The sequence below is a fragment of the Chelonia mydas genome, chromosome 3 (genome assembly GCF_015237465.2).
Source record: "Chelonia mydas isolate rCheMyd1 chromosome 3, rCheMyd1.pri.v2, whole genome shotgun sequence".
NCBI classification, from domain to species: Eukaryota; Metazoa; Chordata; order Testudines; family Cheloniidae; genus Chelonia; species Chelonia mydas.
The window spans coordinates 121,830,942-121,845,272 of record NC_057851.1 but is presented as its reverse complement, the minus strand read 5'-3'; the positions used below and the strand labels follow the sequence as shown (position 1 = coordinate 121,845,272).

Below are 14,331 nucleotides of genomic sequence, written 5' to 3'. Positions count from 1 at the left end.
CAGCAGTGAACCCCCAACAGGGTAATTTATGCTTGAGAACCAACTGTTTCTTCCACCTTAATTTTTTAGCATCTAAACACAATTGAGGGAATGCACTAATGTTACTCAATTTAGATTTTTAAGTTTTGTATGTTCAGGTACATTTTTGTATTCTGCTTATGTATATAAAATCTATAGCAATTGAGCCCACCCAAATATGAACATAACCTAAGCAAATGACTATCAATCTTTATGATTGTGCATGCAAACTTGGGGTGCAGATGTGGAACGGACATTGAAAATGAGACCAATAAATAAAAATACTCTCTTGAATATGTCTTAAATTTCATTTATAAAGTTTTATTTAAATATTCTCCTGCAGTTGCCATGAACCAGGATGCAACAGATTTGTGTTGTTTGTGAGAACAAGAAAGCATCTATATTATATAACATTTTAAATATACCGATGTGTTTTATGTTTGTGTGCATACGTCTACAATACTCAGACCTACGTTTGGTTTTTATTTTACATATTAAAACCTCTTTAAACTGAAAGAAAGAGAAACTGATTAGAATTAAAAGTGAATCTGAGGTTTAATTCTATTGCCCAAGGAGAGTGAAAAGAAAAAGTGAATATTGAAAAGTTCTTTACTTGACCATTAGACCCTGACTGTATTTTTTTACCATGGGCAATTGTCAGTTCATACATTTTTTTCTTTTGCTATTCATGGTTATAATACCATTTTTACACACACATGAACTGACATGGTTGTGTTATTTAATCATTTGTGTTTTATAATCTTATATATTTTCTAACAAAAGTTTTAATCTGTCACTAATATGTGGCTATTTAAATTGGAGCAGGGTTTCCCTGGTCACTTGCCTCACTGTTGCAGTTTGTTTGAGTGTTAGAGACTAAGACTATAGCACATTTTTCTTTAAAATAAATGGAATATTTTTCAATTTGAAGAGAATAAATGCCACATCCCAATGTGTTAGAATGACATTAGCTAGAAGCGAGTAGAAATATTCATAAATGAAGACCAAGCATAGGTGAAATGTACTTGAGGTCAGGTTTAATTACAAACTCAAAATGCAAGGCAAGCTTGCCATAATGAATCATAGTATATCAGGGTTGGAAGGGACCTCAGGAGGTCATCTAGTCCAACCCCCTGCTCGAAGGAGGATCAATCCCCAATTTTTGCCCCAGATCCCTAAATGGCCCCCTCAAGGATTGAACTCACAACCCTGGATTTAGCAGGCCAATGCTCAAACCACTGAGCTATCCCCACTGTGTGTTGGCTGAAGTTCATTAATCTTTTCGTGAACTTGGGCTCTGATTTTGGTACGTGACCATTGTATCAAGAGTTAAGGATTAATTTATGGTTCTGGAAAATGTGTAAAATGTCATGGGTTTGCATGGTATTAATTCATAGGGAAGATGCGTTAGTTTTCGCTTACCTTTGTGAGACCATGTTCTACGTGGCTGCTCCCCTGTGAAACCCTCACTTGTAAATGGACAACCCAGTAGAACTGATCTTGCAGCATTGTTAGGACCCTCTAGTGGGAGGGATGGGTAATACTATGCAGCCACAGATCAGGAGATCAGATAGTACAGCCACTGAACTAACCATGCTGCCATTTTTAAGGTGTCCCCAGGAGAACATGCAGCAGGCCATGTGCTGCATGAAATTGGAGGCAGGATTCCCCGTGGAATTTTGGGTGGTGCATGCTTCCAAGGTCAAACCCCAGGCCTTGCCTTTTCCACGTGGCTGCTGGTTTCTCTTTTCTCCCACTCATCTTTCACTGAGTTTACCCAGCTTGGTTTTCAATGTGTCAGAATAGCATTTTTGCTATTTTATGAGGGTTTTGTTCCCTTTGGTGAGTTTTTCCACAGAAGGGGGTGATTTGGCCCTTTACTCTGGTAAGATTGGGGAAATTAAGTTTGCCATAAACATGCTTTAAGGCTAGAATTGGAGTTGCAAGCTCTTGAAGTCACAGTGGAAAGAGTGAATCCTCAAGACTCGAGCAAATAGGAAGATTATATTGAGTCGATACAATAAAAAATCACATTCTAGCTGCGAGTGGCAACACTATTTATAACACAGGGAGAAATTCTTATTATTGTTATCCCTGTTGACCAGAGTGGCTAGTTAAAAATTCTAGGACTAGCAGGCTGTTCCAGTTAAGGGGAGAAATTGGTGATATTTGCGTATTTCTTTGATGCAGTTTTGTTTATCTACAAAGAATGTACAAAGTTCAGTGTCTCTCTGAACGACTTAAATAGCAGGAAATAGTTTCCTTTACTCAGAGCACTAAGAATCCACTCATTTCAGCCTGCACACCTAACGCAAAAACCTTTCCCCATGTTTTTTTCCAAAGTCAGACACCATGCTTTCAGCTGCTTGCTCCCTCCCTCTGTCATTCCCAGTTTTTGTTTTTGTCTGTTCTGGCTTTCCGCACAGATAGATATAGATATATATAATATCTCTATACCCCTAACCAAAACAATACTCAGCAAAAGCTCTCTGGTGCTCTTTTTGTCTTAGGTGAGGGCTTTTCCTTAGTCATGTTAATTGAAGCATGAGTTTACACCTATCTATTTCAATGGGGTTTTAACTCAACCCAGAGCATTATTACTGAGGTTTTGATGTTACTTTACAGTGGTTGCAGCTAAGTCTTTTCCTTCGCATCCTGTTGTGAGAACCGGTGTAGCACAGTCAGCCAATGTCCTTCTGAGCAACCGATGTGGGCAGCTGAAAATGGTACGTAACACTTTCATATTTAAGAAACTTGTGCTTTCAAATAATGCTACTTTAATGACATAGTTCTTGCTCTGTCTAGGACTGATGCTCCCCTGTGTCCAAACTCCATTTGGTGTAAGAGAGTGGTGGGGGGAGCTGCTGGGAGGCAGCCATAACTGATTCCCAGATTCCGTGGCCCAGTCTGTGCCAGCAATGGTCCAGGTGGGAGCTGCTCCAGGGGGCTGCTCTACTTAGGCCACATGGCCTATGTTTCGTTAGGAGCTTTCTCCTCTGCCCCTTCTTAGCTCTTTCTGCAGTATGCATCCTGCGCCTGGGTTTCGGAGGGAATGAGGCTGGCTGAAACATTGGCTTCACTGGCTTTATATCTGTTGAGGGTCCCCCTCCCACCAAGATACCAAGTAGCACAAAGGGGCCAGACTGTATTTGAGAATCTGACCCACTCTCTGGCAGTGGGCACAAATATAAGAAACTGGAAGGACATAGTGTCCATCCCAGAGCACCTCCCAAAAGCAAAGAATAGGAATGAATATATCTCACTCTTCCTTCCCTGTCAGCAGGAAACTGGCTTGGGATTGTTGTTTCATTTCATGGCCGTGTGAGAGTGAAGTTACTACTGTCTCACTCACCATGCCTGTAAAATGGGAATGATAATGTATCTTATAGGGTGTTGTAAGATTTAATTAACCATACTTAATTAAAGTTCCTAAAGTTGCTTTTAAACAACAACAACAAAAAGCACTGTGTAAGAATGAGGTGCCCCTACAGCTGGGAGGATCACCTCCCTGACTCTATCCTTTGTCTTCTGCCTTTCACACACAGCTTCTGTGGAGAATGGAGCAGATGGGGGAGTCTGAGGGTCTACACATGGAGGAGGAGGGCAGGTGGTTGGAAGAAGCATTTTCTGAGGGGAGAAGCTGATTTGAAAAAAAGAGACTTGTCAACAGAATTTTCCCTAGTGTGTCAGTACAACATTTTCTCTTCCCACCCGCTGTTGCGCAGTGTGTCCTGTATGCCAGTTGGCTGCAGCCCCAGAGGACACCGCATTTTGCTTATGCTGTACATGTCTAATTGTTTAATATCATCATTATGACTAATATCTTCAGCACAAATGAAAGCTTTCCAATGGTCTTGTGTTGCAATGACTGTGTTTAAGGGTGAGTGATAGACGCCCAACCTCACTGAGAAAGCTCACTTGTGCTCCTGGATCCCTTTATATATTTTTTCGCAAATTGATCCAACACTTCCCAGAATGCTCCATGGGTTGAAAATCCTTTTCTGGTGATGTGGCAACGAAAACTGCATGAAGGAAGGGGTGGGAGGGGATGACGGAAGGCAAAGATGTCTCCTAGTTTACCTCAGCCCCTTCTTCCCCCCTCCCACTTGCTTCCCCCTTTGTGTACAGTTCACCAGCTGTGCTCTGTGAGATGAGCTGGGGTGGGCTGGATCCTTCACACCTCTGTGCAATGAACACATCACTCTTCCAATCTGCTAGACATAGCAGTATTTCTTGGGCCAGTCTGTCAGGTTGCTGAACATAACTGAAGGCTTAATTTGCAGTTTGCATTCTTTTCCAGGGTACTACATGCTCTGGAGAGAAGTCAAAAACAGTCTTATGATTATGAATTCACTGGTTACATCTGTCTGTTTTTTAATGTAATGAAGTCAGTTATATCCAAAAGACATTTCATATACTGGACACCTTAAGCTTGTTTACACTGTGATGAAAAAAATTACGCTCTATTACTACACAATCTAAATATGTTGTCAGTCTCCATCTTTTCATGCCAAATTAAATGTTGCAGTCTTGGAGCAGGTCTTCAGACAATTTAGATGTTCGGATGTGTGCACATGCCATTACTTAGATTGCACACAACTGTGCACAATTGATCCTTTGTTAATGGAGTTACCTCATTTGTGCATCTGACTGTAATTGCATATATGAACTAGGGGCACAGTTGCATATGAATCTTTCTGCCTAACGTATCTGATAATTTTACCAAACTATAACCTAACCTAACAACTTCCAGGACAAGAATAGTTATATGTTTTTGGTTGGGGAATTATAGAATACCAAAGTCAAGGTTGTTCCTACTTATTTTTATATTTAGTTTGAAAGTTCTAGTTATCAGAACACAATGTGTTTTACATGGTGCTTTTAATCTTCACACCACTTTACAGCCATGAATGCATCCTGACAATATTCTGAGGAAAGAGGTGTATTCGTAGTTTTACAGATAAAGTTAAATAACAGAGTCACAGAGGGAATTACTGTCAGAGCTGAGATTAGAACTTGTGGGTTCCTGGCACTCACTCCTGTACTCGAACTTCTGGACCACAAACAGCTGCTGTGCAAGCTTTTCTGCAGCATTCCTCTGAGGCCCCTCAGTCCTGACCTGCAACATCGCTGCTATTCCAGTCTGGAACCTCTCATGAGTAGGGCTCACCAATTATGCCAAACTGAATAGAGTTGTTTTACTGTAAGTCTAGATGTCTATTGGGGCTAGCCCAGTGGTTTACATTGACTATCTGCAGGCATGGCCTCCCTCAGCTCCCAGTGGCCGGGAACAGAGAACCAAAGCCAATGGGAGCTGTGGGCAGCCGTGCCTACCGACGGTCAATATAAACAAACTGTCTCACGGCCTGCCAGCGGATTACCCTGACGGGCCGCATGTTGCCTACCACTGGGCTAGACTGTAGTCATCAGATTCATTTTCCTTTATACATTAGGCCCCAGTCCTGCAATGAGCTCCTGATATGATACAAAATTTGAACCCTCTAGAATCAAACCAGTTGTAATGAATCCCTGTGCTGAAGACAGAGTTACTAAATACATACCCATCTGGGGAGCTCAGGCTAGAGCCTCGTCCTTCTACTTCAAAAACTAGGAGTGCCGAAATCCTGTCCTTGGGCCAGCCACTAAAAGGCAGCAACACACACACACCCCAGTCAGTACTGAGAGAGTATTTTTTTCGTCCCACACAGATTCCTTGGTCCAGCACCAATGACAGTGAATTTGATATGGGTATTACCAGACTAGTGAATGACAGGGTGGCCAGTTGCTAGCAAGAAATCCGGCACCCCTGGCGTAGCATGTTATCCTATAAACAAAAGACAAAAAAACAAGGAATCCCTCTGAAGAGTTTACTTAAGCACTTGTGGCTATAATCTCTGGTCTGCTAAGGCCACTTTGCAACAAAAATGTCAAGGTTTTTCTTTTTTCCTCTTCATCTCCCCCCCGACACACACACCCCTTTTTTCCACTCTTTCCTCTCCCCACCCGTTTTTCTGCTTCTAGTGGCAAGAAGGAAAAGGGGGGAAATGAATGTTCTCATAAAAACTTTGGTATAGTTAAAAAAACACTTGTTCATCAAAACATTTTTTAGATGAAAATTTTCAATTAACTCTAGTTAACATGTTGGGTTTTTAAAATTCATTTTACCTTAAAAATCTTTTTGCTGTGAAAACTGTGGCTGAAGGATTTGATTATAGCTTTTATTCTCTCTATTCAGAATTGTTATATTGTCAAAGTGTGGTCAGATTTTGATTGCATTCTGTAGTTATCAGAATATCTTATTTTCCTTATCTTTGCATTTCTAATGAACTCATCATCATGGTATCTAGATGCGAGTTACAAAATTTACAGTTGCAGTAGTTGTGTCCATAAAGTGTCCACCATTGTTAGTTAATATTTTGCATCTTCCCCAATGAAAGATGTTGCCTAATCATTCTTCCACCATTGTTTCTGAGAGGACAAAATGATGGTTCTTACATTGTGCTCTAAAATTGGCCAGGTTTGAGCTAGTCATCCTCTCTAACGGTAAAGAGTTGCACTCCCCCTTGCTTGCAAAAGTTCACCATGGGATCTTTCAGCTTTTGTCATCATAAAGTAGAGCTGTGTCCGGGATGGAGATCATGAGCTGAGTCTTAGGTAAGGGTCTAAGGCAACTGTAGGGGCAGGACCTTGAAGTGGTCTGAAATGTAATGGGGAAGTTATCGGAGCACAATGTGATGTGCTTTTTTAAAAATTATTATTAAAAGGTGGGTTCCTGTGTGTTGCCCCAGTGGAGGTTTCCCATGTGAACCTCAATAGTTAGCTAAGGATAGGATGTGCTGCATCGAACCTGGAAGTGACAAAAGCCCGGATCAATGGCTGGGTCTCTGTCTGAGAGGAATGAGCACACACTTCTGAGTAGCTGAATTTGAAAGAAGGCATTTCTCTTCATTGTTGCTATATGAGTATCCAGGAGCAATGTTGAGTCCAAGAGAACCTCAGGACTTCCGCATTACCTTGGTGACTGGAAAGTGGAGGATGAGGACATTGTCCCACCCAGCTCCTCAGAGGTCTCCTCTCTCTCTTTGTGTATTATCTCTTATCTGGATTGAGTCAGTCAGCTGTTTTTAATTCATATATGTTTCTCTGACATGGTCACATCTAGGTGAAAGTATTGATTGTGTCTGCTAAAAAAGAGAGGTTTAGCTGGGTATGTTTAGTATACTAGTAGCATTGCGGACAAAGGCTTTTCACAACCTCACCTAGAGTTGTTCTCTATATATGGTTAATAATACATAAAGAAATGGAATAATGACATTTTGATTCAGGTTAGAGGGGAAAGTTTCCTGTACAGTTATTCTTGTATATATGTGTTAATCTATAAAATCTTTAAACCCTCAAGAGCCTCAGCCTGCCATCAGTTTCCAGTCAGAAGCTTCCCTGGGAGTCCTACATACATGTGGAACAGTGTATCACGCCCTTATATTGCAGTATGTAGTCAGGTTTTCTTAAACAGGGTCACCTGACCAAAGCCAGTTTATGGCATTGCCAAGAATCTAATTTGTAGGCAACATTCATGTTTCCCTCTTGCTCTGCTCCACAACTGAATGTTGTCCACTATAATCTGCACTTGCCAATTTTCTCACCAGCACTTTATTTATAGAAGGTGAAATTCACCCCTGTGCAGAGCACTAGGACAAGATCTATGCACCAGTAAAGATTTTAAAAGAGGGCTTAGGTGTAATATAAGCAGTGTATAGACCTCGTGTTGTCTATCTGTGCAGAGATGAATATATAACCCTTCGAGCACAGTATATAAATGACTGTGTTAAGTTGCACAAATACACCTGTGCATTGCACTTCATTAACAAAATAACTTTTAAACATCTACTCGCATAAAAAAACTTGCTTTGCTCTGTGCCATGCACAAACTATTGTCTCTCTGGATTCTGAACACAAAGGGCCAAACTCTGCACTTACCTACACAATTGTAAATGTTGAGTAACTCCATGGAAACCAATGGAGCTACTATCAGTTTCAACCAGTGTGAGAGCAGCATGTTGGACCACCTAACTCTTCTAGAAAACTTCCTCAGTAGACACTTTCAGGTGACTTTTGTAATCGTTTCCAAACGAAGGGAGGATTAGTGGAGATGTCACCAAACCGTGAGGAGGCCGTGTTGGCCTTTTATCCTGCCCCAGTCTAAAGGTAGGCCACATGGGTCCCTGTTTGCCTGGCCTAAGACAAATATATCTTGGCTCATTCCTTGTTACTACGAGCCTGACTGAAGCAGAAGAGATTGTTCACAGAGATGTGAGAGAAAAATAAAACCGAAATGAAGAAGTGACCTTTTAAACATGAAAAGGGGAAAGTGCCACTTGAAAATGAATTCAAAACCAATTCCATGCAATTAAACTGACAGAGCATCAACAGAGACAAAGTTAAATGCAATCAACATTTTTTTTAGAAGAATTACAATTTTATGGAAAAATAATTAAGGAAAAATCAAAGCTAAGATTTTCAAGTGATTGGTAATGCAAGGTTGCTCATTTTGCGGGGGATGCCAAAGAGGCCTGGGTTTCGGAGGAGAGAAGAAAAGCAAAGGGGGATGGGGGGGTGGGGAAATAACACATAGGCAGAATTGTTTCTTTACACAGAACCTTATTCTTCAATATTTTGTCCCGTGTCATCATTTCCACCTGTGCAAAGCAGTTTTAAGCTGATAGACATTCAGAATGGTAACATTACACACTCATTTTGCACTAGTGTAAATAACTGTGCAGGGTACAAGGCAGTGGAGAATGAGGCCCAGAATGTTTTCAGATTTTCCATGAGGGGCAGTGGCTCCCAGGCTAAGGCCTGGTCCTCACACAACCTGGCATCAGTTTAGCTAAGGGTCTGGGTTGTTTTTTTTTTTTTTTCAACTCAGTTAGTTAAATGTCTGCAACTTTGTGTAGATAGGGCCTAATTCATTTTCTCTCAGAGCTAGTCTACTCTAGAAGCGCTACATTGGCGCATCTTCACTGATGCAGCTGCGTTGCTGTTGTGCATCTGGTGAAGAGGCTCAATGCCAACGGGAGAGAGCTCTCCCATCGGCATAATTGCTCCACCTCCGTGAGAGACAAAACCTCTGTTGGCAGGAGAGTGTCTTCTGCTGACATAGCGCCGGTGTAGACAGTGCTTAGGTCAGTGTAATTTGCATCGCTCGGGGGGGGGGTGGCTTCTTCACACCCCTGAGCGACATAAGTTATATCGACATAAGCGGTAATGTAGACCTGCCCTTAATCTTGTATTCCACCCTCACCCACCCCACGATATACACCATATGCCTATTAAGATTTGCTTATATTTTTGAGTGGATATGTTTAAAAATGGAAATATTTCTTAAGTTAGACACTATTCTGCTTTGTTTAATGCACTAATATATATATATACACACACACACACACTCGAGGGGAGGGGGAGAAGACTGCTTTTTTTTATATCCTAGTTTGGTTCAGATACATTGTGTGGAAGCCTTTTCAGTTGTTCCATTTGTAGATTAAGTAAAGAGCTGTAGCTAGATGAATTTAATAATTCTTTAAAATAATTCTTCCTTTTGTCTGGTTCTCATTCACACCACTCTGGCAGAGGGGCCTTTGTACTGCCAGAGTGCTAGAAACAGACCTTGGAATAAATGAGAGCCCGGCCCCAAATATATACTATTACTGCCCCATATAGTTGATATTCAGAAATTAATTTTGCCACACACTGTTAACATATGTTAAACCAGAACAGAAATCAAAGTGTCTAAAGACTTTGCAATTAAACTGTTCGTTTGATAAATGCTCTCAGAATAATGTCCATTAAATAAAAAAGGCAAAACATGGATAAGCAGATAATTCTATTCTAGCGATGATGCCACCCACTAACAGTAGATGCTGAAAGTAAATTCTAAGCTACTGATTAACCAGAAAATATAGGTGGTGGTGGTGGTGGTTATTTAGGTGTCAACAATGTTCTCCGTGCTATATATGCAGGGCCGTGTATATTTTGCAATTCCACACCGGTGGAATTTACAGTGGTATCTATCTTTTGCATAGAAGTGTGCTCCAGAAGTTACACTTCCCCTTAACAAAATTGTTTGGTGCTCTACTGGTTGTGAAGAAAACGCTGAAGTCCTAGCATAGAAACTGATGAAGTGTTTTTTCTGAATCTGCAGACATCCTGAAATAATAGCTCTCATAGGTGTGAACCATCCCATTTGTTTCCTAAGACTGTTAACTCTGAAACATAAAGATGACAGTTTAAATGTCAAAATTGTTAATTTTTTCACTAGGGACCATTGAGTAGAAGCATCTGGCTTATATGTTTGTCACACAACGCTAATCGGTCTTGCACACTCCCCCACTCATAGTAGGTTATTTGGTGAATTCTGTTCTGCTGAATAGCAAATAGTCCCTCCTGATCATACAAAACTTCCAGTATGACCCAGATAACTTCCATGATACAATTGTGTTGTCAAGACAAAAAATTGTGTCTCATTAAAAACTGAAAATGTAGGGGAAACATAAATTTAATTTAATGTAAAGATAAATAGTTAGTACAGAAGCCCCTGTGTTTATATTACTCATTTTCATATTTGTTTCACTGAAACCCATGTAAATGAAGCTACTGGGATAATTCCAGTCTGCTGTGGTAGGGTGTCAGAGAATCCAAGAACCTTATCACATAATTTAGGTTCAGATCATCACAGATCCATTTTGAACAGACCAGAGCAATATGGGTACCGGAGAGGTCGGGGAGGAGGTGATTACAGCTGTCAAGCAGATGGCCAATAATGCATATATAAGTATTTTAGCTACCTGGACAGATGGGAATGCTGGGATTTTTGTTAAATTGTGGAGGAAGATTCAGCAAGACTGGAACAACCCAGATGTTTGAACAGAAGAATATGGAGAAGTGAAAGAATATGGAGAAGTCAAAGATGACTCTAAGGATGCAAGTTTGAGCACAGGGAAGGATGTTGATGTTACCAGCAATGGAGAAAGTAGCAAAGAAAGGAAAAATAATATATGCAGTTCAATTTTGGCCATGTTAAATTTAAACTGATGGCAAGCTATCCAAGGTAACATGTTGGAGACGTAGTCAGATGTACAGGATGAAACTAAGAAAGATAGGTCACGTATGGAGATGTAGATTTGTGAGTCATTGACCTAAAGATAGTAATTGAATCAGTGTGAGCAGAAGAGGTCCTCCAAGTATAAAATAGAGTTCTGGATCCCCCATTGACAGGAGAGAGGGAAGGAGGAGGAGAAACTACCAGAGGAAACACTGAAAGAGTCAGAGAAATAGGAGGAGAGCCAAAGAAGGACAGGACTATGAAAGTCATAGTAGGATGGATGTCATGGAGGAGAAAGTGACAGCTGTGTTTCAGAGTGCAGAATGGTCGAGAAGGAGGACAAAGCAAAAGAGATCCTGATGAGTTGTGGGCAGGAAGAGAAGCGAGATGCTGGTGAGAGCTGGTTCAGTGAAGTGAGAGGAAGGAAGCCAAGTTGGAGGGGAGCAAGGTGTGAGTTAGAGGACAGGAAGTTAAGGCAGTGATTGTAAACAACTCATTCAAGGATATTAGGGATGGAGGGAATTAGAAGGATGGAGAGACAGTTGGAGAGACAACCAATTTCAATTTTTTGAGGCTGGCAGATACTAGTGTGCTTGTGTGCTACACGAGTACATATGAGCGTGGGTGTTCTGTAATCACTGTAATTGAAAAAAATAAAGCGCTCTCCTTCTAATGTGTTAGGCTGCATTAAGTTCCTTTCCCCAAATTGTATTGTCTTACGTGTGTGTGTGTGTGTGTGTGTGTGTGTATAAATATAATGCCTTTCATCCTGAAGTGACATACTCTGAGACTCACCTGAGAGCACCACTGAAATGCCCCTCGCTACAGAGATGGTTGCAGCAGCCAATTGATGTGCAGCACTGCAGGGATGGGGCACTTTGGAACAGGAGAAAAGGACACACACTCTTTTCCAGAAATGATTTTTATGGAACTCTGTGAGAGAGCCCCCTAATAATCATGCTTTTGTATTATAGACCGTTCCGAAAAGGAGTGGGTCAGAGCACAAGGCTAAGCTAGCAAGTTGGAACTAGTACAGACAGTGGTTCATTCAGTGTCCCCGTGTCCATAATCTCCCCAAATACACAGGCCATTAGACCTAATTCATCCCTGGTTTAACTCCATTGACTTAATTGGCGTTACACTAGGAGTTAATGTGATCAGACATGCTCAGTAACATTGCAAATATAGCTAGATGTACAAGAGCACACTAATAAAAAGTCTGATCAACAAAAATACATCTGCCAGACCTCATATATCACTCCCGGGAAGTGAAGGGGTTGATGCTATGTTACATATTACACATGCATTTGGACGTATCCAGAAATAGTGAAATAAAAATTTGAAGGAGCCATTTTTTGGAGTTGGGACATCATTGACATTATAATTGGGTCGGGGATGAACCATGGTTTATAAAGGGCCACAGGTACAGCTGAATTGCTTGCATGGAGCAGGCATATGTGCCAGAGTGCGTGCCCTTGGAGCCCCTAGGGGACAATGATCTGGCACTTGTATGGGGCTTGTGAGAGAGGGTATGTGGTTGTGTTGCTTTGACTAAAGAGAGACTCACTAGCACCTGGCCTGCAAGGACTGTCCATATGCTTTGCTATTACATAGTTATTAGTAAAATTGCATTCTTCTGTTTCCCAGTGTACTAATGTATCTGTTCTCTTTGGAGAGGCCATTTTATTTGTTTTAAAGTGGCTGAAAGTCAAGAGAAGCTTATTTTGACCTTTCTCAAATGATACTATTGGCAGACAAATGAAATATTATATACTGAGATTTGAAAGTAAATGTGAATGTGTGGTGGGTGGAGCAGCACCGGCAGCAGGAGGACAGATGTGCCAATTTTGAAAGAACCTTTAAAAAAACGACTGTATATTGGATACTTTTGTGATCAGGTTTTTGTCAGAACCTCATTGAATAGGCAGTCCCATGACTTAGCTTCAGCATAAAGTGTTTCTCCAGGGGAGACTCAGATACAGAGTGTGAGAGAGTATCTTGAGGCATAGCTACACGATGCATTAGCATGCACCAGTGGGGTGCAATTTCTAGCCTGCACCAGTATGTTATGCACTAACTGGCCCATGTGGACATACTAGCATGCTCTAAAAGTTCCTTTGTGTGCATTAACATGGTCCCACTTCAAACAATACTACATTAATGCACACTAGGGAACTTTTAGTGTGCACCAGCTGGTGTCCACACAGATTAATTAACACAACATGCTGTTGCAGGCTAGAATTTACACCCTGCTGGTGCACGCTAATGCACCTACACATGGAGTTATCCCTGAGTAATTATTCCTGGTTAATTCCATGTGTGGACGGTCTTATTCTGAAATAAGAATGTCCACATATGAAGTTAACTAGAAATAGTTAATCAGGGATAACTCCATGTGTAGACAAGACCTGATGTTGCCCATCTCATGGATTCCATGCAGAGATGCCTGATATCTTAAATGCAAGCTTGGGAAGGTGAGACCCCTGTTAGCATATTTCTGAAGCATGGTCTACACTACACAGTTAGATCAACATAAGCTGCCTTGTGTCGACCTAGCTGTGGAATTGTCTTCCCTTAAATTTGGCTCTTGCTGATGTAAGTGGCTCTCTACGTCAATTTAGGCTTTGTCTACATTACCACTTTTGTCGGTAAAACTTTTGTGAGTCAGGGATGTGAAAATAACATCTGCCTAACCAACATAAGTTTCTCCGGCAAAAGGGCTGATGAGGACAGCTCTATGTCAGCAAGAGAGGCTCTCCTGCTGACATAGCTAATGCCGCTTATTGGGGGTGGTTTAATTATGCTGGCAGGAGAGCTCTCTCCTGCCAGCAAAGAGCGGCTACACGGGAGACCTTACAGCGGCACAGCGGTAGTGATAACACTGTGCCGCTGTAAAGTCTGTAGTGTAGACATAGTGTGGTAAGAGTCACAGCCAATGTAATTAGGTTGACACAGTGTCAGTGTAGACACTGTGTTGCTTATGTTGACTGTCAATGCTCCACAGTGACAATACAATTGATACAAGTGCTTCTAGTGAGGATGCACACTGCCAACGCAAGGAGCAAAGCATACACACACACAAGTGATATAATGGCTGTATGCTGACGTAAGTAGGTTGACATAATTTTGTAGCATAGACATAGCCTAGGAGCGTAGATAGGTGACCCGGGGTGGGGGAGATTTACTGTGGTACTTAAGACAACCTAGTATTGAAA

At 41.3% G+C, this 14,331-nt stretch overlaps 1 protein-coding gene across 5 annotated transcripts in view; it reads left to right on the top strand.

Moving 5' to 3' along the window:
• LOC114022199 overlaps positions 1-14,331 on the top strand; it is a 125,903-nt gene that overhangs the window by 78,903 nt on the left and 32,669 nt on the right. For all 5 annotated transcript variants that reach the window (XM_037895133.2, XM_043543196.1, XM_043543195.1 and 2 more), the window contains one exon: positions 2,644-2,744. In XM_037895133.2, the coding sequence (XP_037751061.1) occupies positions 2,644-2,744 (101 nt within the window). The remainder of the gene's footprint in view (positions 1-2,643; positions 2,745-14,331) is intronic.